This window comes from Ictalurus punctatus, chromosome 12 (assembly GCF_001660625.3).
Source record: "Ictalurus punctatus breed USDA103 chromosome 12, Coco_2.0, whole genome shotgun sequence".
Lineage (NCBI taxonomy): Eukaryota > Metazoa > Chordata > Actinopteri > Siluriformes > Ictaluridae > Ictalurus > Ictalurus punctatus.
Genome location: NC_030427.2, coordinates 6,365,284 through 6,389,841, shown reverse-complemented (window position 1 = coordinate 6,389,841; position 24,558 = coordinate 6,365,284). Strand labels below are relative to the sequence as shown.

General features: G+C 38.1%; 1 protein-coding gene and 1 long non-coding RNA gene across 2 annotated transcripts; both read right to left on the bottom strand.

Annotated features, from left to right (window-relative positions):
* Positions 1 to 46: 46 nt before the first annotated feature.
* Positions 47 to 19,356, bottom strand: nelfcd (negative elongation factor complex member C/D). Its single transcript, XM_017481871.2, has 15 exons — positions 19,189 to 19,356; positions 18,779 to 18,894; positions 16,855 to 16,964; positions 13,756 to 13,865; positions 13,483 to 13,590; positions 13,117 to 13,269; positions 8,742 to 8,872; positions 4,630 to 4,795; positions 4,255 to 4,389; positions 3,864 to 4,003; positions 3,588 to 3,702; positions 3,357 to 3,452; positions 1,168 to 1,308; positions 869 to 998; positions 47 to 369 (listed from the first exon to the last, which is right to left on the bottom strand). The coding sequence occupies exons 1-15, from the start codon at positions 19,339 to 19,341 to the stop codon at positions 335 to 337; spliced, it is 1,839 nt and encodes a 612-aa protein (XP_017337360.1). The 5' UTR covers positions 19,342 to 19,356; the 3' UTR covers positions 47 to 334.
* LOC128634047 (uncharacterized) lies at positions 14,144 to 16,848 on the bottom strand. The gene is made up of 2 exons (XR_008397235.1): positions 15,023 to 16,848; positions 14,144 to 14,945 (listed from the first exon to the last, which is right to left on the bottom strand). It is a non-coding gene; the product is annotated as an uncharacterized LOC128634047 (long non-coding RNA).
* Positions 19,357 to 24,558: the final 5,202 nt, after the last annotated feature.

The window sequence follows — 24,558 nt, the reverse complement described above, 5'->3', positions numbered from 1 at the left end:
ATATTGCCGAATTATAATCGCTCTGCTACTTCACAGCAACCAGAGGTTAACCAATTTCCTTTTTTTATTGAAAGAAATATCATGCACAAAGAAAAGGTATAATCAAAATGGTCACAATGGATTCTTACCATAAAGCACATTTCAATAATAAAAAGCTAACTTTTACAATAACTTACATTGTGTTTAACAATTGTCTCTCAATGTGCTTTTATTCTAAACTGCATATGTTGATGCCAATGAGTTGTCACTGGCCTCTTGATTGGACATTACAATCCTGGTCTTCTCGGCTTAAAACAACTGGAAGGTTTCTGCAGGTTAGATGTGTTGGCTGGTCTCAGTTTATCATGATGAAATTGGATTTGCAGTGTGCTAAAAAGAAATTGAATTAAAGAATAAAGTCAGATTTAAAATGGGTAATTAAAATTAAGAAAGTATATTTTAAAACATAACATTTTATACAATAAAATGTGTCAGTGGATCAAACTGCAAAAGGTGTCAAATCTGATCAAATACCAAACCAGTGTTTGTCAGTACCAGACTGCTACATTCCTATGTCTTAGGGATTAATTAATATAAAATGGTAGCAATTCCTACACTGTTGACCATTCACCATGTGAACATGATTATGGTCCTTCAAGTCTTAAGGTTTGAGTGCACTCAAGTCAATTCCATTGTACCTGATGGCGAGTTGTGCCTGGCAAGATGCACAAACACATAGGCTCACTTTGGGCAAGTTGTAAGAAGCCTTTACTATTTGAAAAATAAAAGCAGCTACATTTCTTCCAATATCCATATCAGAATCACATTTGGAAGGTTATTTAGATCTTACACTATTCAGAGTTTCTGAAAATGATTGTAGTTCACTCACCAATGAATTCAGTCACAGGATCATGCTCCCCTTCAGTGCGGATGGTTCCAGCTATACTGTCGTTCTCCAGAATTGGTAAAAACAGCTGAACAAAGTCAGAGGTATATGGTGGAGTGATCACATCCAGAACCTCAAGGGGGGGGGAAGAGGCAGGTTAAAAAAAAGATTTGCTTTGATGTTAAATAAAAATTAAAACCACACTGCACACTTGTTTTGATATGATGACAGCTTAGAACTGAAACATCCAATGCAATCAGTATTACACGGATTTAAAAACTCACTGAATGATTATGCCTCACCTCTGTTACAAAATATCTGATAAGCGAGATGTCTGTATTGAGTTTCTCCAGGCATTTACGCATGTAGCTGACAACAGGCAGGACATAGCCTCGACTTAAAAGGTGAACCATGCGATCAAGCAAAGTCTTCTTCAGCTCCAGCTAAAAACATACACACACGAAATGAATCTTGTGTATCCTGGGCCCCATTCATCAAATGAAATCAACATGTGTGCACACTTCAGTACAGATTTTAGCAAACAAAGGCAAAACTGTTTATTAGCCGAATTAGTGAAGCAGAATTAGTGGTACTTGTGTCCAAGATTGCTGCAAATATACAATCACCATCAACTTTATTAGGAACACCTGTACATTTACGTAGTTATCTAATCCAATCATATGGCAGCAGCACAATGCAACAAACTGTGCATATACAGGTCAAGAGCTTCAGTTAATATATACATTAAACATCAGAATGAGGGAAGAATGTGATCTCTGACTTTGATTGAGGCATGGATATTGATACCAGAAGGGCTGGTTTGAGTATACCAGAAGTGACTAAGCTGGGTGGAATTGCCAAGTTGAAAAGAGAGGTCAGAGGAAAATGGCCAGATTGGTTTGAGCTGCCAGGAAGGATATAGGATATACAGTAGATACAAGTCTACACACCCCTGTTAGAATGGAAAGTTTTTGTGATGGAAAAAAACCCTGAAACTAATAAATCGTCAGAACTTTTTCCACCCTCAATATGAAATTACAACCGATAAAAATTAGGTGAAAAACAAATCAAACTTTTTTTTTTTTTTTTGGGGGGGGGGGGGGGGGGGGGTAAAAAAAACCTTACAATAATCAGCACACCCTTTTGTAATTGGGGATGTGGCTATGTTCAGAATGGACCAGTAACATTCAATATCATGTTCAAAAGTAATTACCATACAGCTGTCAATGAAATTATTCTCATTAACCCCAAATAAAGACCAGCTGTTTCTCTAGGATTTTCTTCACATCATATTGGTTTCATCTGACTGTGAAGTCATGGTCCCCAAAGAATTTACAAAGCATGCATGGTATCTAACTTGTCAAAAGTTATTGATCAGGAGAGGTGTAAAAAGAATTTCCAAAACATTAGATATACCATGGAACACTGAAGGCCCTCAACAAATGAAGTAAATGGAGCACCACAGTGATACTGCCAGGAACAGGACGTCCGTCCAAAATTTACAAAAGGAGAAGACAAAATTTTACCAGGGAGGCTGTCGAGAGACCTATGGCAATATTAAAGGAGCTGATTACTGATTACTCTGTGCATGTGAGAACAATCTCTCATTCTTCACATGTCTTGGGTATGGGGTAGGGTGGCTAGACAGAAGCCTTTTCCTCACAAAAAAACATCCAAGCTCAACTAAATCACCCGAAACCATGTGGCAAAATGTGTTATGGTCTGATGAGACCAATTCCAAAAGGTATAATAGTTCTCTGGTCTTCATGATGGTTTCACCTTTTTAAAAACAAATGCAGTCTTCACAAGGCGAAAGACTGCATAGCCAGGGCTTAAAACCAAGAGCAGACAGTCAGTGCTTTTAATTATTTTAGCAAATCATTCTAATAGGGCACACCTAGGCAAGAAGAAACACCTGTCAGTCACATGTTGTAATATTTAGTAATCACTTGAAAAATGGGTGGGTTCAAACAAAAGGTGCAATGTTTTACACATAACAGTGCATCCGTAAAGTATTCACAATGCTTCACTTTTCCCACATTTTGTTACAGCCTTATTCCAAAAAGGATTAAATTCATTATTTTCCTCAAAATTCTATAAACAATACCCCATAATGACAACATGAAAGAAGTTTGTTTGAAATCTTTACAAATTTATTACAAATAAAAACAAAAAAGCACATAACATGTAACATAATGTAATGTAACATGTAACATAACAAAATGTGGGAAAAGTGAAACGCTGTGAATACTTTCCGGATGCACTGTATCAACCAAATCCAGCTATTCCATTCAAGTTCTCAAGTGAACCAAATCTGAGCGTTTGGAATCACCATTATGAGTAAATTTGGCATGAATCTCTTCATCATGGATTTATTAAGGGATGTACAAAAAACAGAGCATAGGTAAGTCTCGTATATTAAAAGCTCTTTAGAACAACGGTAATTTGCATGCTGTGTGTGGGGTTAGAGTATGTGTAAACATAAAGGCACCTGTTCCATGACGTCAAGTTGGGAATGTTCTGTTTCAAAGAGTTTGACAAGCAGCTGCAGCACCTGCGGGTGTAGGAGCTGATGGCATGTACTAATCTGAGAAGGAAATAGACCAACACAAATAAGTGCCCTTTTCATATGGCCATTCAGGTTTAGAAATCTCATTTAAAGAATCAAAAGAACACCAAATGATTGTTGCTCAATTTATACACTGCTCTTGTACAATTTTACCTCATCCAATAAGGCCAAATGGATGGGGGTGTGATCTGTCTGCAGCTGAAAGTAACGAGGTTCTGACACAGTCCAATCAACCCACTTTAATACCCCCATTGCTACTACTGGAAACCTGACACACAAAAGACTTCAGGTTAAAAAACAGTGACCTAACTAACTAAAAAGTGCACACATTTTTACATGGAATAGTGAAAGAGCTTTTGTGTCTTTAGCATGTTCTTGTATATAATAAATGCAAAAATAAAAACTTGTATTCAGTGTAGGTGCACACACCTGATGCACTGGTACAGAGTGCTGAGTTCTGCCACTAGCTCTGTAGCTCCTTTATTCTCATTACAGCACAAATTATGAACAGTCTCAATGGCTTTGGAAGTGGACTTCAGCTCATCCTTATTGATATTTACACGCTTGCTCTGAAAGAAAAGACACATACTGTGAAATGTGATAAAAAGATTAAAGGTTTAAGCAATTTTTCTGTAAAGATCTTACTTCTTAATTAAAATCAATTTTGTTACCATGTTCTATTATTTGGTATCCACTGTTCCAAGTAACAACAGAGGAATTTCTTTTGGCTAGTGAATACCTTAACATTAAATTATTTCAAGTATTTAAATATGACAACTCTTACAGAAAACCAACATCTATAGCATGGTCTTATTCATACCTTCTTCCATGTTTCCACCACACTGGCTGCATAGGCCAGAATGTGGATATATTTGTGTTTGTGATCCTGGTTTATCTTGGCTCCAGGTTTAAATAAAGACTGCATGAACAGATCCAGGAAGGCTGGAACACGGATCTACATACCAAAAATAGTGTTAGGGTTAGCCTCACTTATAAATCAACTTTGCAAACTACCAACACCTACTAGTAAGCGTCCTCATGAAGGAAATATGTAATATGAATCTAAAAGTTGAAGCGAAAAACTTGCACAAATAGACAGCAATGATGACCTATGTAATAAACAGTATTTACTTTAGGTGTAGATTTGACCGAAGTAAAAACAAAATAATCTAGCTGGACCAAAGAGGACTCTGACCAGTTCCACGGGCGGAGGGTCCATACTGCTGAACATCTTGAAAAGAACTGTGATATCTGCAGGATTAAGTGCTCCTTTGGAGAGCATTGCACCAAGAGCCTGGCAGGCACGTGGGTATGCTGCCGCTGTCCCTAGTGCCAATGTGATCTGACTCGCATCATGACCACTAGGAACAAAACAAACCACACAAATAGATTTTAAAATCAAAGTTAACAATCCACATAAAAAAATTATCTACACAATTATAAATTCAGTAAAATGTTAGAGTAAAATTCTATTAGTGCCCAAGCAGTGAAGGTGTGTAGGCACCCTAACTATGTTTTATTCTTGCCGTTATTATTATTATCATCATCATCATCATCATTTAGTAGTAGTAGATATGGGAGTCTATGAAAGCCTGTAGAAAGAGAACAGAGAAAGAACAAAGTCTGTGGGTTTCATTCAAGCAGTCTCTCTCATCTCATTCAACCCGGGTTAAAGAAATAAGCATGATCACTGGAACCTTCATAGCTGCAGACATGAGACCACTCATCACAGTGAAGAATGCAGGAGGTTTAAAATGCAGACAGCTGCATGACGTTCAATGCAAAAGCAGAATGACAAATAAAACACCCCTAAGCTTGAGACATTCACAAAAGTCACAAGAGAAAAGGGTTGCATTTTTAATGGAAAACTTAGCTTTTGAAACAACAAATCAGAAATGAGTGCATGCCATGTTGATGCCTAAAAAAGAAAAATGTCTCTCCCCTTTCCACTTCCTGAACATTCTAGGCTAGTTTTAGGCCTTTTTGCACAATTTTTGGGGAAATATTTCTGCAGCCCAGAGACAGCTCCAAACAGGCATTGCAGCTCCAAATGGGTGGTACAGCTACAAATATTGATCGCTCCAAATGGGCAAGCATGTTAACATGAGATTAGGTGGCTTGCTAGGAAATGATCATATAGGCCATCTTCCCTAACCCTTAACCTAACCCATTCCATAGATCACCCACTTGGAGCTGGCGCCAGGCTACACAATTTTATGGGTCCTGCCAACACTGCACACTAATGAAAGTCTGGCCAGAGAGTTAATATTTACATTTATATCTTTTTTTTTATATCTTTTACATCTGCTACATTATGGCATGTAGCAGATGCCCTTATCTAGAGAGTACTTTGAAGTCTCCATGAAAAACACGTCCTCATGCTAGATCCCTAGGTCAGGGATTAAGAGTACCATTAGTCTACCTTTTCTATGAGCTAAATATGAAAAACACTACAAAAGGATTTTTAAATAACAAAGCACTAATTTAAATACATGGTGAAGAGGTAGGTCTTGAGTCTTCACTTGAAGATAGCAAGTGACTGAGCTGTTCAGACAGCCACGGAAAGTTCATTCCACAACCTAGGTGTCAGGACAGAGAACAGCCATGATGTACATCTTCCTTGTACCTTGAGAGCTGGTGAGTCCAATCAAGCAGTGCTAGAGGATCAGAGGGAGCATAATGCAGAGAGGGGTGTGGTGCAGAGTGGTGGAAGCTGGTCCATTTTTGGCTTTGTTGGCAAGCAGAATTGAAATCTTATGTGGGCAGCTACAAAAAGCTAGTGAAGGGAGTGTAGTAATGTGGTAGTGTAGGAGAACTATGGGGGGTTGAAACAAATCGTGCAGCTTGTCTTAATTAACCATGTTTAATTTAATTGCATTATAATGTAAAGCTTTTGCTCATTATATGCTGCCTCTGAATGGGTCACAAAGTCAAGTGTCAATTACTGTACTTTTACAAATCTTGAATAGTTTACTCGGTTAACAATGGACACCTAAGCATTTCCTGAATATGTGCCTTATTTCTGTTGTACTGAAAATGTATTGGCATTTAAACTAAACATGTCATCATTAATTTCAGCACTTATTTTCATCTTTTGCATTTTTCACTTTTTGCCACCTATTAATTTTTTTTCTAAGAACGCACTGTTTTTTTTGTTGTTGGTCCCCCCCCCCCCCTCTCTCCCCATCTAACGTCAGCAAACAGAGGCCATCCATGTTGAAGCTACCTGAAGTGTCTCCAGCAGCTTCAGTTAGGTGTATACAGAAAGCCAGGGCATTGGACATAGCAGGTAATCTTAGGGTCCTGAGTAGACATAGGTTTTCAAAGATAGTTATCCATGTAGAACATAATTATATACACCTTCATCAGTCCGAGGTTAGTAAGAGTAATAATGTAGGCGTGTTTAAGGTCATAACCTTACATAAGGTTATGTCACTGTAATGTAGCCCTTAAAGGGTAAAATAGAGTGAAAAAAACTATATAGAAAGGTTAACACTGCTAGATCAGCATATAACGACACCATAATTTGAAGAGAACAAAAAAATCCTAGATTCTATTTAATACAGATTAAGATTCAAATTAATCTAGACTCAATGGCCATCTTCCCTAACCCTTACCATAACCCATTCCATATGTATCTTATTTGTCCCATGCATTTGGTAATTAGCAAAGTTAACTAGTTAACAAAACCACCATAGAAGGACAAAAAACAACAGTATGCAGCAGCAATGACTAAGAATATTTCAGTGACAAAATTGAAAATATTACGCAAAAAACTCGGACAACTTGATGACCAACTACGCAGAAAACAATACAGCCACGTCAGTAGAACACACTCAACTAGACTTTTGTTATCAGACAAACAGCTTATTTGAATTTAAATCTGCCACCTATCGCTCACCGTTAGCACAGATTAGGGCATAGAAGCAGCATACCAAATTTCAGGAGTACTACTTGTTGACCAAATTTCACATCCGTACGACTTACAGTTTTGTCTGAACACCACCTTTCAGTGGAGAATCAGAAGAGGGGAAGAAAAATCCTAACAAAAACAATATGTTTCCAGCACTACATGCTGGTCAAGCCCCATAAAATTCCTAAAAAACAACAACATGATTAGACCACTAGCAACAACAAACATTGCTGCAAGCAGCGATTAACGGGGCCAAGCACCAAAAGTGCAGCAAACGCAAGGCAGAGCTTGGAGAACATGAAGAGGAGAAATAGAATGTACATGAATGAATGAGTAAGAGATAGGTTCAAAAGCACAGCTGAGAATAAGATTGAACAGGAAATTAAAAGAACAGAGGCATTTATTTGCCTGCCAAGAGGTTGAAAGGTTACTGCAATGCTGAGCCACAAAAGAAAGGAACCGAATGACAACATTACACACACTTAAAATGTTGCACAACAGTGGAATCGAACCCAGAAACTTTAGAATTTGTGCTCGTCATTCATCACAGTGAGCCACACAGACAATGTAGGTTTGTTTTGCGAGAGCTTCCAAGGTGAGAATGAGCACACAAAAGCATTACCTATAATGTTAATCGATTAGCATGCTAAGCTAATTAGCATAAAACAAACACAGGCATGATCGACTTCATAATTGTATTTCTCAGGAACGGTAGAGAATATCACAAATCTGTGCAGCTCAGTCCAAACACCTTCTGGACTGAATTTGAAAAAAATTGGACAAGATTTGTATTGGACAAAAATTTTCATTTACTAAAATATGGCGGACAAACGAAATGGAAAATGACGTATCTTTGGAATCGTCATAAACAAAGAAAAACTCATTTTGGACAATGTTTTCAAAAGTTGTGTTTCAACAAAAAAACCTTATATCTCTAGAACGCTAGATGGCACTGCATTCAAATTTCTCAGGTACCTAGAGGACATGCCATGAATGATCTTGTGATGAATGATTTTATGCTAATGTGTCAAATATTTTAAAAGATATTACAATATATGACAATTCAGGCAAAATTGGTACCCACAAATTCACCATGACCAGATGACGAAGAAGATGATGACTACCAGAAACAATAAGGGCCACGCCCCGAAATAATAGTTACTTATGTGAACTTTCTGAATTACTTTTTTGGTACATCATGATTAGTAACCTAACCTTCTATTATAATTGAAATGGAAACATTTTGTAGTGTCATGTGTGTTAATATTTCTTCAAATCATGTATTTAAAACATGCTACAAGATTACAGTACAGGGTTATACTTTTTTTTTCCCCTAAAAGTGTATTCTTTAAATAGTGAGTATTGCCCAATCGTTTATTAATATCTTACACCACCTTTGAAGGGCAAACTTCTGCACTTCCTGCCCAATGCGACGCACAACCGATCCGCCCTGCTCCTCCTGTGCTAGAATGGACATCATGGCTTGAGCAAAAAGGTATGTGTGCTCACCATGACACACCATCTTCTGCACAACAGACAACACACATGCAATTAATGCAGTGGATTTGACATAGAAATAGAAAATAGTACAGACTCAACTACAAAGCCATCAGGAAATGTTACATTTTAAATAAAAGAAATCTGGAGCAATTAAGGGCTCTGTCTTATTTGGCCTCTTATAGTTTCCTGAGTGGGACACGTCACTCTGATGTCAGCTCTGCCTCCAGGTTGAAGAAACATAACAAGAGCCAGAATTTGAAGTCATATTTTTTTTCCTAAAATGCTGTGTTGTGCTGTTGAGTGTCAGAATTGGTAAAGTGTTAATAAACATGTTAGTTTTTACCACATACTATTGAAACCCATATTTTTCCAGAAGACAGTTGTAGTTACAGGCAATTAGGAGGGATAATTGATCCGAGGAGCTCTGCCTTGCACTCACTTAAGTAGCTAACCATCATATTGGTGAAGTTGACTTGCGAAAAAATTTAACAGGCTTATCCTGCTAGTTAGTCACTTGTCATGCCTAATTTACACTGCTTTAACAAACCTATGCAGCATGTGTAAAATCTACACAAAGTAACTAGCTACCTAATGCTAAATAGCTAAAGCCAGGTTCACACTGTACGATTTTAGCCATGATTTGGTCGTCTGAGACAAATTTTGAGAATCCTAAAAGATTCCTATAATCCTAGGCCAAAATCTGAAGTCTTTTTTAGCTAGTTTGACATGTTCCCTGACAGCCGATTAACGACCGTTGAAATCAAATTTTTCCTACGACTACATTCTGGCAGTGTCAGAAGATTTGAGGCACAGTCCTGTAGTGTGGCTTCTCCTACTCTGTACGAGTCTTCTTATGTGCATCCGTTTTTCACGTCTTGACTGTCATACAGTCTGACATTAATGACAACTGAGATCCTACAGTGTGACATGGCTTACATCGGGGATCAAGTTTGTACAGTTTGACAAGCAAAAGTAGCAAAGGATTATTAAGCCTGGTGCACACTGTGCGATTTTTAAGTCACTTTCTTAGTGAAGAGTTTCCTATAGGGTCAGCCCGTCTCAAGTGGTCCAATCCAGGTTGCTCAGCTGTTTTTACTTTTCCTAATTTTTGAGTAGTTCCCCTGTATTGCCATTGCAAAAATCACCCGTTGGCGTATGTCTGCTATCTTTGCGTTATGTCTCAAAACAAATTTTGGTTATACAGCCATTTATGGAAACCACAGTATCTCATCTCAGGATGGGCCTAGCTTCTTGTAACAACAACTCATCTCTAGAGCACATTACAAGTTAATGTTCTCTTTTGTATGGGGCAAGAAAGAGCAATTTAAAAATTCCCCCCACTTTCAGGTTGAATAGCTCTGGTTTGGGACCAGATACAAACCTGAACTTCCACAGAAATAAGTATTAGTACTTTAATACCTAGATAGAAGCATTGGGTTTGGGAAAGGAAAACACTGCATAACAGCATAAGAACATTATCCCATTTGTGAAACATGGTGGTGGTAGTATCAGTTTGGGCCTGTTTTTGCTGCATCTGGGCCTGGATGATTTGCAATCATTGATGGAATAATTAATTCTGAATTATACCAGCAAATGAAATGACAGGAGCTCTGTCTATGAACTGAATCTTAAGAGAAAGTGAAGAGAAAGTGGGTCATGCAGCAAGAAAGTGACCCTAAGCACACAAGTCGTGCTACAAAAGAACGGTTAAAGAAGAATAAAGTTAATGTTTTGAAATGGCCCAGCAAATGTCCTGAACGTAATCCAAAAGAAATGTTGTGGATGGACCCAAAACAAGCAGTTTGTGAGGAAACCCACCAACATCCCAGAGTTGAGGCTGTTTTGTACTGAGGAACGGGCTAAAATTCCTCCAAGTCGATGTGTAGGACTGATCAACAGTTACCAGAAACATAGCTGCAGTTATTGCTGCACAAGGGGGTCACAAGGGGATTGTTTACTTCAATAAATAAATGACCAAGCATAATATTTTTTCTGATTTGTTAAATTGGATTTTCTTTTTTTTACTTTAGGGCTTTTGTGAAAATCTGATGTTTTAGCTCATATTTACACAGAAATATAGAAAATTCTAAAGGGTTCACAAACTTTCAAGAATGACTACCTTGTAATGTGCTCTAGAGATAATTTTTTGTTCCAAGGAGCTAGGTCCATACTGAGTAGAGACTGAGGTTTCCATAATTAGCTGTATAACAAAACTATGTTGTGTGCTATGACACAAAGATGGTCGCCATAACTAAACCAAGTTAAAAAAGTTAATTGTGGTTTTGTAATGCCAATACATAGAGGTGATCACACAAAAAATAAAAAAACAAACAAACTTTAAAACAGTCAGGAAACCAACTTATTAGGCCACTTGAGATGGAATGGACACGTTTAGCTACATAAACCTTTCTTCAGATTATAAATGAGTTTATGGCTTACAAAAGAAGCAAAAGAAGACATCTTTAACGTTGCAATTGTAAAACATTACCTCTTGAACGTATGTTTCTCTCTAATATAAACGCTCAGAGTTTATGACGTATGTATAGATTCCCCTATGAAAATATTGCAAAAGCAAGGCCAATTCTTCTTTTTTGCTATACAATGAAGATATTTGAGAGATCAAAAGATGAATACAAGATGATAGATAAGACACTTAGCTTTCCACATTTTTACATTTAGATGCATTAAACAACCTGGAACATGACATTTTGTTTGAACCGACTCATTTTTCAAGTGATCAAAAATATTGGAACATGTGACTGACAGATGTTTCTTCTTGCCCAGATGTGCCCTTTTAAATTGATTGTGGCGAGGCAAAAACCACTGCGAACCCAGAAGAACAGTAAGTCTTGTCTGAATTTTGCCAAAACTTTTGCCATGAGTCGAAAGTGGAATTGTTTGGAAGACAGGGGTCCATCAGGGGTTACATCAAGCGTAAACAAAACACAGAATTCTACATAAAGAACACCATACATACAGTCAAGCATGGTGGTGGAAGTGTGTCGGGATGCTTTGTGGCTTCAGGGTCTCGGCAACTTGCAATGATTGAGGAAAACATGAATTCTGCTCTCTACCAGAAAATCGTAAAGGAGAATGTCCGGTCTCCAGCCCCATAAGTTGAGACTCAAGCGCAATTGGATTATGCAGGAAAACAAATGATCCAAAGAATAGGAGTAAATCGTTCTCCAGTTATTGCTGCTAAAGGTGGCACAGCCAGATTTTATGTTTAAGGGAGCAATTCGTTTTTCAGATTGGTGATAGGTGTTGGATAACTTTTTTGCTTCAATAAAAAAATTTAAACTGTATTGTATGTTTATTCAGGCTGCCTTTGTTATGTTGTATTTTGTTTGAAGATCTAAAATTATTTAGTACAAGATGTACACAAAAACAGATGTGAAAAAGACTTTCACAGCACCACATATAGAGGCCATATTACAATATGTAAAAACAGTAAGAATCAGAAGGCCAGATTGGAATTCACAAAGAAATTCAGACATGAGCTACAAAAGTTCTGGAACCAAGATTAAACTCTACCAAAGTGATGGAAAGGCCAAAGGTTGGGGAAAGAAAGGATCTGCTCATGACCCACAACATATGAGCTGATCAGTCAAGCACAGTGGAGGTAGTGCCATGGATTGGGCTTGCATAGAATGGGCTTACTTATTATTGATGATGTAACTTAAGATTATAGCAGAATTTATTCAGATGTCTACAGTAATATTCTGTCTGCCAATTTACAGAAAAATGCATCCAATATAATTTAACTTCCTTAGAACTAAGGAATGTCATCGTGCAGCAAGACAATTACCCAAAACACACTGCAAACACAACAAAGAACTTCAAGTTTTAGACTGGCTAAATCAATCACTAGACCTTAACCCAACTGAGCATGCGTTTCATCTCCTGAAGAGGAGACTGAAGTGAAAAACACCCCAAAACAAACAACACCTGAAAGATGATGTGGTACAAGCCTGGAAAAGCATCACAAAAGAAAATGTGGGTCACAGCCTTGGTGGGGTTATTGTAAGCAAACAATATGTAACCAAACATTAAGTATTAATTACTTTAAGACTATCTGTTCCAATACTTTTGCTCACCTAAACATTGAGTGCACAGAGTGATTCTTATATAGCAACCACCTTGATAAGTGAAATAAATTGGCATTTCATACAGACTAACAGAAACAAAATACATTGTTTTCTAGTGTAACCATGGTTTTAAAGAAGTGATACATTAACAATAGCATGTAATGCGTTTTCCAAAGCTTACAGCAAACTCAGGTAGGTTTTTCTCTAGGTTTTGTTCTCCTCCATCAAGCAGTGTGGACAGAGAGGTACGCAACACTCGAGAGAAAACTTCCAGCTGCTGACAGGCTGTAGATACACTTGTGATCTCCCCTTGGTATCCTGCATCCGAGATCAGCTGACCATCAGCGAGGGCAATGAATATACAAAGCAGAAAGAAAAGACTCACTTATGATAATGGTAACTTTGCTAAAGCATAAAAAAAAAACTTAACTGTATAGTTGAAAGAACACCTAATTTTATAAAAAATATTTTTATTACTGCTATATAACCCTTATATAGGGAAACTGATTGCAGTCTTTACAAATTCTCTCTGAGAATTTTGTGTTACCTTAACAGTAAAGTTGAGCATTAAGCAGTCTGGATGAGCTTCCGCTAGTTTGTAAAAGAGATCTCTCCATGTAGTGTGAGCAATCATTTGCTCTAACCATGCTGGTGTCTGGAAGAGAAGAAATAAGCAGATTACACACAGAGAGAATCCATAAAAATGAAATTCATTGGTATTTAATTGAAATTATGTAGTTGCAGACGCGGTCTTATACATGGCAACATTTAATCACGATATAACAATAAATAATTTAGAAATTTTAAAGCAAGACTTTACCTCTCCCTCTACTGTGAAAATAGAGTCAGCTTTTTGTGGGTCAAAGTGTTTGATGAGGAGGCTCTTCAGATGGTTCTCTACTCGTTCCTGCACCTGAGCTGGCTCCACGCCTAGAAACATATGTATAGGAAATGATACCGCTTACACTGGACATGCAAGGTACATACCACCAATACACGGGTTTCACTGTCTCAGTGATCAGTCTCAATAAATCAGTCCCACAGAATCTCTCCTTTTTAAGTTTAGAATTTTATTAGAAATTAAAATAGATCAAAATTATGAAATCCTCCATTTTAGTTGAGAACAATGATAATAAAGGACTTGGTGTTTGAAGGCTTAGTTCTAGCTTAATGCAATAAAGTAATAACCACAACAAGGTAACAAGATGTTCAATAATATAGCATTTATTGAAATAGAAAAGAATAAATAATTAACTATGAAACGAATTCTAAATAGGAACAGACAAAGAGGAGCTGCATGTGTGTGAGAGAGAGGACAGGAATGCGTGCATGTGTGGGAAGGAGTGCACACACAGTCACTCAACAAGCTCTAAGGCAGAGCGTGCGTCCACACACAGATGCGCACAGTCTGCTCTAGAGCTTGAGTATCCATGTGCGCATTCACACTGAGCTTATAAAATATTAAAAAAATTAAAATGATAACCACTAGAAATATGTGGCCCTATCTCCTGGTATGTGAAATAAGGAGAAAATTGAATACAAATATGGCAGGGACTTTAAAAAGACTTGCACAGGGTGAATGGCTAGCGATAGAAACGATAAAAGATATTTCCAATGACATTAAGTTCCAAGTACAGTAACGTTAATGGGAATAACCATAGGGATTTTGTTTTTCCACAACATAAACGGAAATCACTGACTGAGTGACTGTGTTAGTACGCATACAGTTACATCACATGCAAAAGGTGCAAAGGTCCCATTGTTTAAAAGAATGCTGATTTTAACTAACAGTTTGCAGCTTCAAATTATTCAACTTTTAAAGAAATAACAGTGGACACTATCTTTTCCTGCTGAGTCTTACTTGAAGACTTTTAGTTCGTCATGAACATAAGGATGCGGCTCGTGTGAATGAGTGCCGATGTGGCCTTTGAAGGGGTTGTCCTTGTTGGTTGTCTTTTGTCTTCATGCATGCATGTAGTTTCCATGCTGATCCGTCTGTAGATTCACTCCCTGACAAACATTCGATCACTTCATAACTTGCAGAGGTCCAGCCATCCAATGAGGTTGAAAACTGCTGTTTTGCTTACCATCAAATGTGAGAGTAAACTTGCACAGATATAGCTTCCCTCTTTTACGGTTCATCCCAGTTGCCCATTGAACCAAGGGGTGCAAACAAAGGCTGGTGAAGTCCTTTTGATGGTTCGCATGGGTGACGTATAATCATCTTAGGTGCGTCCTGTTGCTGTAAAAGTACTTTAATAAAGGTGCATCCCCTATATACGGATGTAGGGACACATACAAAGCTAAAATTTGTTGACACTACAAACTTTCTAACATTCTTACGGCTCTTTTACACTGATGAAACAGTTGTCATTATTATAATTGTAATGTAATGTAGACCTTGTCTGGTATGTATTTTAAGGGAGAAAGGTGAAAGGTTATGAAATTTCAAAGCTAAGAAAAGTATTTGAATATGAATTTAACATTGTTTAAAAATATTTTATATACACATTAAATTAAAATTGTGATGTATAAACATACATTTTTATACGCATGCTGAAAACAGTCAAAATGATAGGTTACAATTTTCATAACCCTTAATAAAAAAGTATATGTTTTCAGAGTGTCCCAACTCAACATTTAGCTGCTCAATCGTCTGCTATGCTCACCCCCATGAAGTGAAGAGACGAGTAGTAGAGATAAGTGAAGTAAAATGGAATTTAGGAACCATGATGATTATAGGATTCCTAATTAAATATTTACTAAGCACAAAGTGTTTAACATCACTGTAGTAGAAAACATGCTATTTGTGTAGAACGTAAAAATCTTGCTTTTTGACTACTCTGAAAGTGCTTATTTTCCTGGGAATTCCCAATGCTGGAAAAAAAAAATAAAAAATTAGGATTTTGAGCTTTTGCGATCACAGAAATGAACACAAAAATCAAGGAACCGCCACAGTATTTGCAGGAGCTTGCAATTTTACAAGATTACCACAGATTTGGGCCAAGATGCATCATGTGACGTCATCACAATGTGCATTCAGAAAACCCCTTCACAATTCATGTGCATCGAACATGAGTACAGCTAAAAGGTCTCATTTACCCACAAACATCACCGTGAAAGACCGTGTAAGACAGTTTTGTGCAATTGCAATGTTGCCAATTCAAGCAGTTTTTTTTCAAAAAAAGCAGCAAAATCTCTGCAAGTTGCATTGCGCAGTTTGAAAAAAGCCACAGCAAAATCAAGCTTTTTTTGCTGCAACAATCACAAAAAACTATACAAAATTTTGTACAGACTGTCTAGTGCTTCCCCAAAATGTAATCTGCTGGTTACAATGCATTTCCATATAAATCCTACAAACACAACCCCTCATTCACGAGATATCGTGCTAATGAGAAACTCGGACGGACACACACACACACACACACACACACACACACACACACACACACACACACTCACAGAGTGATGTGCAAACCTGACAACAATTCATCCACTCCCTAGTGGCTGAGCCATTTTAAAGAAATGACAAACAAGTAGAAACTATATCCATGCTTATGAATTAAATTAAAGCTACAACAAATCTAGAAAATCGATAATAATCAATTATGAAAATCATTGACAAAGAAACTCATTATTGATTAGTTGGTCTGCGCACAGCACATAGGAGAGTACATACCAAAGTTGTGCCCAAAGTAATGTGCTATACACTTAAACTGTGCACTAGGTACTCTACCATCTAGTATATGAATTTTAGAAAGGTAGTATCACCTGATGTTTATAACCAAAATACTCCACTGTGTGCAGGGGGTTAGGGAAATTGGTACAATTGTGATATTTCCTCTTAGTGTTAGTTTGTGTGTACTAATTGTAATTCTTTCTCATTTTAAGGTTATCAATAATCTTGGTTGAGACTCACCCATCTGAATGAGCCACTCAGCCAGCAGGTTCACTGTTTGGGCCACAGCAGAATAATTCTCAGACAGGAGTTGAATAACGTGCTCAGGAGAACCACCTGCCTGGAAATAGCTGGTGTAGCAAAAGACACAAAGGAAAAACTACATGTGTTTCAGTTGTTAAAAGGATAGTTCACCCAAAAATAAAAACTGTGTCATCAATTACTCACCTTTCATGTCGTTCCAAACCCATAAGACTTTCCTTAATCTTTGTAAAAAATAACACACCCCATGGAAATTGTTGTCCTTTTGACATATTTGGACAAGAAAACACACATTCATGACAAAAAAACGCCCGCTCTTGCGTCAACACACCATGCATGGGTCATTGTTCTCTCATGAACGCGCATCAGAGATCTATGCGGGAGTGAAGATATTTTGTGAATAAAGACTTAATTTTAGGTTTTTTTGTGCACACAAAAAGCATTCGTAATGCTTCATAAAATTGGGATTAAACCACTGGAGTCACATGGATTACTTGCACGATGGCTTTATGAACTTATTGGAACTTGAGAGCTTTGGTTACTTGTACTGTAAAAGGAGGGGAAAAAACTCCCAGGCTTCATTAAAATGTCTTCATTTGTGTTCTGAAGATGAATGAAAGTCTTATAGGGTTTGGAACGACATGAGGGTACGAAATTGTTGACAAAATGAATATTTTTTTGGTGAACTATCCCTTTAATGACAAAACGTAAATTATTTCTGTGGTTAAGCCAGCTGCTCTTCCCGAAACCAGTTAATCCAGCCACCTGTAAATTCTAGGGGCCCCCGCTTTTAGACACAAAATTATCCTTTTAAATAAATAAGTAACAAAACGAGCACACAATAATTCACAGTATTTAGAGTTTAATCAGACACTATAAAGCATTAAGCCAAATTAAAATACATTTATTAAAAACATATTTCAAGAAACTATATTTAGGGCATAAGCACTGAAAGTGCACAGGGCCATATTGTTTTCCTAAGAATTCACCCCTTTTTACACAGTACATAAACTTGGTGCTTATATTATACAAACTTGTACATATATTTACAAAACTCAGTACACATTATCACACAATCATTAGCTTTGCCTAAAAGAAAGTCAGCCATTTTTGATTTTGTGGATAGTGCATGCGGTGATCTTTTAATTACTCCTCTTAGGGGATTCATATGATTGTCACCAAACTTGGTCAACATTATACCAAGACACTGACGAATCTAAATTGTGAAGGGATTTTTGATATCTCGAACGGTTCCACCATGGTGAGGCAATAGATTTATGGCAAAAAAGAGAAAAGGAAGCGTTTCATATCTTCCGAGTGCATTGAGGGATTTAGATGAAACTTGAGCTGTATTTCTGGCGTGAGATGATCACATAGATGTGGTTATTGTGAGTCACAGTCAGAGGACCACCAACTGGCAGTAGAAAGTGCAAGACTTGCATCTTATTTTGCAATAAAATGCTCATATTTACCTGAATTGCCTCAAACGTATATAGGTCAAGACAAAGCTGATGTAAAATTGTGAAAGGATTTTTGATATCTTAAATAGTGTTGCCATAGTAATGAATCAAACATTAATAGTCTGAGTCTTTAACCATGAGTCTGACTCTTCAGGTACACCAGCGACGAAAAACCAGCCTCACAGAGATATGCTGATGCGAATGGGAGAGTTTTTTTTGCCATGTGACCAAGTTCTCTGTATTCTGCGCTCACGGATTTCCAAAAATCCACCAGTGGCTTCTCTGCGAGTCTCTGTGTGTTGCTTTGGTGTAGGAGCTGGCGGACACCCACTTTCCGCGCCATTACTGCCAAGTGTCTAAGAACCGTGCACCTACAAATTAACCGTGGTTTCAGGAAGAGCGACTGGCTTAACCGCACTTTTTCGGCGTTGCACAGTACTCACGATTTCAGCGTGTTAAACACTGTGGGCTCCATGATGTAGTCCCTACTGGAGAACTTCTGCAAGCATTCCTCCTGGACTTTATCGTCTGCCTCGGTGTCCGCGTAGCCGTCTTCTTCCTACAGAAAGTAACAATATGATAACAACTGAAGAGAACGCGAAACGTCTTAAATTATACTCATTTATATGGAAAAAAAAATCCCATGCCATTAGTTCTGACTAATCGTGTTAGTTTGCTGATGTTGCTTCTGTTCCAGTTTTCCATAAAGCGTCCTAATTTCACAAATGATTTTACATTGCGACCTGAGAGCTAAATAGCAGCAGATAAAATGCCAAGAGTAAACAAACAATCAAACAACAATCAAGCTTAAGCTTTACAATGAGTAGTAGTATACAGTATTAGCAGTATTTACCGCATGAGCCTCTTGCCCATCCCACTCTCCAGCACCGCTATAGTATTCATCCATAGTTACACCTCGTAAAGCAATGCGCCTAACTTTAAAAAAAAAAAATGTTTTTACAGGTTGCTTTACAATCATGCCAGACTCTAAAGAGTTGGCGCACATATATTACGTCATATGACGACATTTTAGTGTGTCCTCAACGTATTTCTACGGAAGGCCTAAGCGGTCATGCAGCATTATTTTTTTTCTGTGATCTCGACATAACAAAAGTTGTTTTCTCATGATTTCGACTTTTTTGTGTGTGTATTCGACATGCATCATCCCAAAGTCTGGGTTTTGGTAAGATCTGTGGGGGCTTAAAGCTCAAGACGTTTTCACATTTTATTCAACGACATAAAATACACCAGCAGCCATCCCAACTCTACCGGAAGTTCCCGGAGTCTCCTTCCGCATTTTAATAGCGGCTCCAAATTATATACAGTATATGGAAGCCCGTTTCCGACACAGTTGAATAAAAAAAAAATGCTTCTGTAAGTCATAATAATGAGAAACTTTCTCGTAATAATGACTTAACATCTCATAATAATGAGAAACTTTCTCTCAATGAGGCACCCCAATCTTAATGAAGCATTTGTTGGTAGATTATTCCTTACATTAACGTCAAATAACAGGAGTGTCTGCGCTGTCCTCCAACATGAGCTTGTCTCTTGTCCTAATACTATCTTTTATTGGAGCAGATATGTGGACAACATCAATTGGGAGAGTGTGGATTCTGCCTCAAAAAATATTTTATTTACATTTTATTTTACAGATGTAAAATATTTTATTTTACAGATGTTTATTTCTGAAGACTTTGCTGTAGGGCGCACGGTGGCTTAGTGTTTAGCACGTTCTCCTCACACCTCCAGGGTCTGGGGTTCGAGTCCCACCGGGGTCATGTGTGTGCAGCGTTTGCATGTTCTGTTGCATATTGTGGGGGTTTCCTCCAGTCCAAAGACATGGATGGTAGGCTGATTAGTGTGTCTAAAGTGTCCATAATGTGTGTGAGTGTGTACGTGATTGTGCCCTGTGATGGATTGGCACCCTGTCCAGGGTGTACCCCGCCTTGTGCCCGATGCTCCCTGGGCTAGACTCCAGGTTCACCGTGACCCTGAAAAGTAGTAAGTGGTAGAAGATGGCTGGATGGATGGACTTTGATGTAAATTCCTCCTTCTGTGATCTCCAAACTGAAGACTTATTTAATCTGTTTTGGTATTGTGAGTATACTAAGAATCTCTGGTGAAACATTTTGGACATTTTTTTGTGATTTAATTCCTGATATCTCTTTGAAATATGAAAATGTAATTCTTGGTTTTACACATTATAAGAAAGAAGAATTGGGTGGGTTTTTTTTTTAACGTAATTAATCTTTATACACAAGTGTAAATTTAGCCAGAGTAAGCCTAAGTTTAACCTTTGTCTAGTGGACTTGAAAGTTTACATAGATTTGATTCTTTTTACAAGAAAGCTGTGAAAACAGTCAATCTTTTCAAAAGGTACAATCCTTGTTTGCTCCCTGGCACATAACGTTCTGTCATTTTGTATTTTCTGTGTTCCTTTATAAAAAAAAAACAAATAAAAAAAAACATTAGTGTCCGACGCTTGAGAAGGGGGCACCCCTGTCTCGTCTGTCTGTCCCTCGTCTCTTAATGCGAAAGTAAAGTCCATCTGTACAGTGAGCAGTTATTAAATTTATGATGGCGAAGATGCCAACATGCATGAAACAACCAGTCCCGTTCACAAGGCGCAAGAGTTTCTCAGGATAAAATTATGTTTTGAGAAAACAGCTTTTGGTTATGTCAAGATCATGAGAAAATTAAGTCGTGACCACGAGAAGACAAAAAGAAAAGAAAAAAAAAAAAAAGAATAATGCATTACCGCTTAAGGCTTCTGTACATTTCCGGGAAGACGGGGAGACGTCACACTAAGGTAACCATCCCGGCCTTGGATTAGATCCAGTTCCCTCAATGGACTGCCATGGAGCTGCAAGATCCTTACGATGGATTTTTTTTGCTATACTGAATATTTTCTTGTGGACTGCCAGTTTTATTTTGCAAGCCTAGCAGAACCCAAGCTGGAGGAGAAGCAATGGTTCAAGTTCATGTGGTCCCGGTTCTTTGGCCCAGCCCGCCAGTGGGTGCGGCTCCTAATGGCCAGAGCTCCAACCTGAGACTCATGAGGCGGTCTCACCTGCCGAGCTCCAGCCGGAGGTCTACGCGGCGACCTCGGCTCCAGAGCTCCAGCTTGAGACCCATGAGATGGTCTCATACTCAGAGCTCCAGCATAAAGTCAAGTTCCTGCTAGAGGTCAATGAGGTGACCTCCCAAGCCCAGTTCCTGTCCGAGGTTGAAGAGGCATCCTCTCAAGTCAAGTTCCTGTCCGAGGTTGAAGTGGCGACCTGTCAAGCCAAGTTCCTGTCCGAGGTCGAAGTGGCGTCCTCTCAAGTCAAGTTCCTGTCCGAGGTCGAAGTGGCGACCTGTCAAGCCAAGTTCCTGTCCGAGGTCGAAGAGGTGACCTCTCAAGCCAAGTTCCTGTCCGAGGTCGATGAGGCAACTTCCCACACCAAGTTCCAGCTAAAGGTCAACGAGGTGACTTCCCATGCCGAGTTCCTGCCTGAAAACAACGTCATGACCAATCAAGTTATGCTCACACCAGAGTCTGCTGACACGGACAACCAAGTTCTGCTCACGCCCGGGTCTGTTGACACAGCCAACCAAGTTCAGCCTGCAAAGTCAACGGAGGACTTCCTGCTCCACTGAGGACGACAATCCGCCTTTCTTCTCCGCTGAGGATGCCACGCTCTCAATACTTGTGCTATTTTCTTATAGACACTTCCCATTTTGTGAAGCTCGACAACCTTTTGTCGCACATCACAGGTATATTCCTTGCTCTTACCAATTGTTATGATTGACTAAGGGAATTTGGCCTGTGTGTTACCTCATATTTATACCCCTGTGAAACAGGAAGTAATGGCTGAACAATTTCCTGTTCCTAGTCACCCAAGTGTACTAAAATAATGTAAAATATCAATGGGAATATACTTCTAAAATATTCTTCTCATATGAAAAATGCTTAGAAATAAACTTTCCTTATAAAAGTGAAAACTCTGTGCACATGAAAACACACACTTACACAGACACACAGAACATTATTATAATTTTGTCTTCTTCTCATAGATGCAAAGATATATACAGCCACTTATAAGACATGAACAGTGAGAATGGGTGCTCATACGCGTGAAAACACACACACACACAGATTGACAGTGTAGAATTTTTTTTATTTTTTTTTACTTTTGCAGTTTCTTAAATATGCTTAGAAATAAACAGCTACTTTCCTTATAAAACATGAACAAAGTGTATAATTTTGTATAATATTTAAAACAAAATCTCTTCTTACTTTTCTTAAACAGACATTAACTAGGTATCATAAGAAAGCTGGTCTTCCGCACTTTTTTAATACTATTAATTTGAATATTAAAAAAAAAACAAAAAACCCACAACAACATAACTTTTATTATATTTTCTGTTGCCGTCAGTGTCACCCCAACTGGTTCATCAATCAAGAGCTACAGCACCAATAACAAGCTACTTACATTTGTAGCCAGAAGTTGGCTGAGAGAGGACCTCCCCAATTTTTTTTAAGCTGAGAGGCTTCAGAAAACATGTCATTTCCAGTAAGGGAACATAGTGAGCATCGATGCTCCCTGAGTTTTGTGGTGCATTGTGGGATTTTTTAGGGAGCAAACATTCCAGTGCACTGGAAGGATTTTGCAATGGAGTGACCAACTCCCTGATCAGTGCCCTAACTACTGAACTACAAACTTGGTTGAGACGTACCCCTTATCTTTCTGTCTTTCTGGAGTTATTACAAGGAAATAACGTCATGTGATTTGGACATGGGGCACGTCCGTCGAGTTTAAAGAGTTAAGATTCCACTCCACTTGCTCAGACCAAGTAGTGCTGCTCACTAAAACCAGGATGCACTTTGAAATATGCTGGTTTGAGTGTGAAATAGGCATTAAAAATTAATCAACATTAATAAAAGGCACAGCCTGTAACAGAATGTCACCCACAAATATCAATTATTATCTATACCACTGTAATTGATGCATTTATTCAAGTAAACAGTAACAAATATACTACAGTGAAATTTCCTATCAGAGCAGGATGAGTGAACTTTGTTTTACCAGTGAGAGTGAGCGATACATGACTGGAGCGTTCACTTGGGCTATAAGCGACTGAGCAGACCATTAAGCAGAGTGTCACACTGCTCCGCTTTGCCCACATAATCTGCTTGGCAGAGACAACCATATTTTCATTTAAAATCTCCTGGTACTTCATTGAGTCTTCATGGAGTACTTCTATGATACCATTTTAAAGGTTGTAATAGAGTTTATAATACCTTTGGAGGAAAAGGAAGGCCCACATTATCACAGATCCTTCACCATACTTAACAGTGGGGATTACATTATTTTCTGTAGAACCATCCTTTTACACCCTCAGAGTAGGTTGCTAAAACAAATTATTATTGTCTCATCTGACCATAGAACCTGTATCCAGGTTAAAGGATTACGTAAGTGAACTTCAAATACTTACATTTGTGTTTAGCTGAAGTAAGACTTTCTTCTATAGTTTGTTGGTGTGGAGATGGTGTCTACATTTGTAGACTTGACCCAAAAATGCTACTATCTGCAAATATCCAACCGTGATCCTTGGAGAAATATTTGACTCTCTAGCGAGTCTTCTAGTCTTTCTTAATTATTGGAATAATTTAGAACTTATAATAATTTAGAAAGCAACCAGAGCTGTAATGAAGCAGCCTAGAAGAGTACACAAATGTAATCAATGGAAACAGCCCTTAAAATGGCCAACTCCCTCATCATCAGTGCCCTAACTACTGAACTACAGACTTGGTTGAGACGTACCCCTTATCTTTCTGTCTTTCCGGAGTTATTACAAAGAAATAACGTCATGTGATTTGGACATGGGGCACGTCCGTCGAGTTTAAAGAGTTAAGATTCCACTCCACTTGCTCAGACCAAGTAGTGCTGCTCACTAAAACCAGGATGCACTTTGAAATATGCTGGTTTGAGTGTGAAATAGGCATTAAAAATTAAATCAACATTAATAAAAGGCACAGCCTGTAACACAATGTCACCCACAAATATCAATTATTTGCTTTAAAGTTCTAAATTATTGCAATAATTAAGAAACGCAAACAAAAATGTCATGTGAAAAAATAAGTACACCACTTTGTTGACTATTTTGACCTATTTGGTCAAGCAAACATTTGATACTCTTTGAAACAGTGCTTATTAATAAAGATGATCCACAAAGA

Excerpts from the sequence above, each read along its gene's own strand:
- nelfcd (XM_017481871.2), bottom strand. The coding sequence starts at position 19,341 with ATGTGCGCCAACTCTTTAGAGTCTGGCATGATTGTAAAGCAACCTGTA. Across the intron at positions 8,873-13,116 it reads AAAACCTACCTGAGTTTGCT|AAGATGGTGTGTCATGGTGA; the intron begins GTAAGCTTTGGA and ends TCTGTTGTGCAG. Across the intron at positions 3,453-3,587 it reads ATTTGGCCTTATTGGATGAG|ATTAGTACATGCCATCAGCT; the intron begins GTAAAATTGTAC and ends TTTCCTTCTCAG.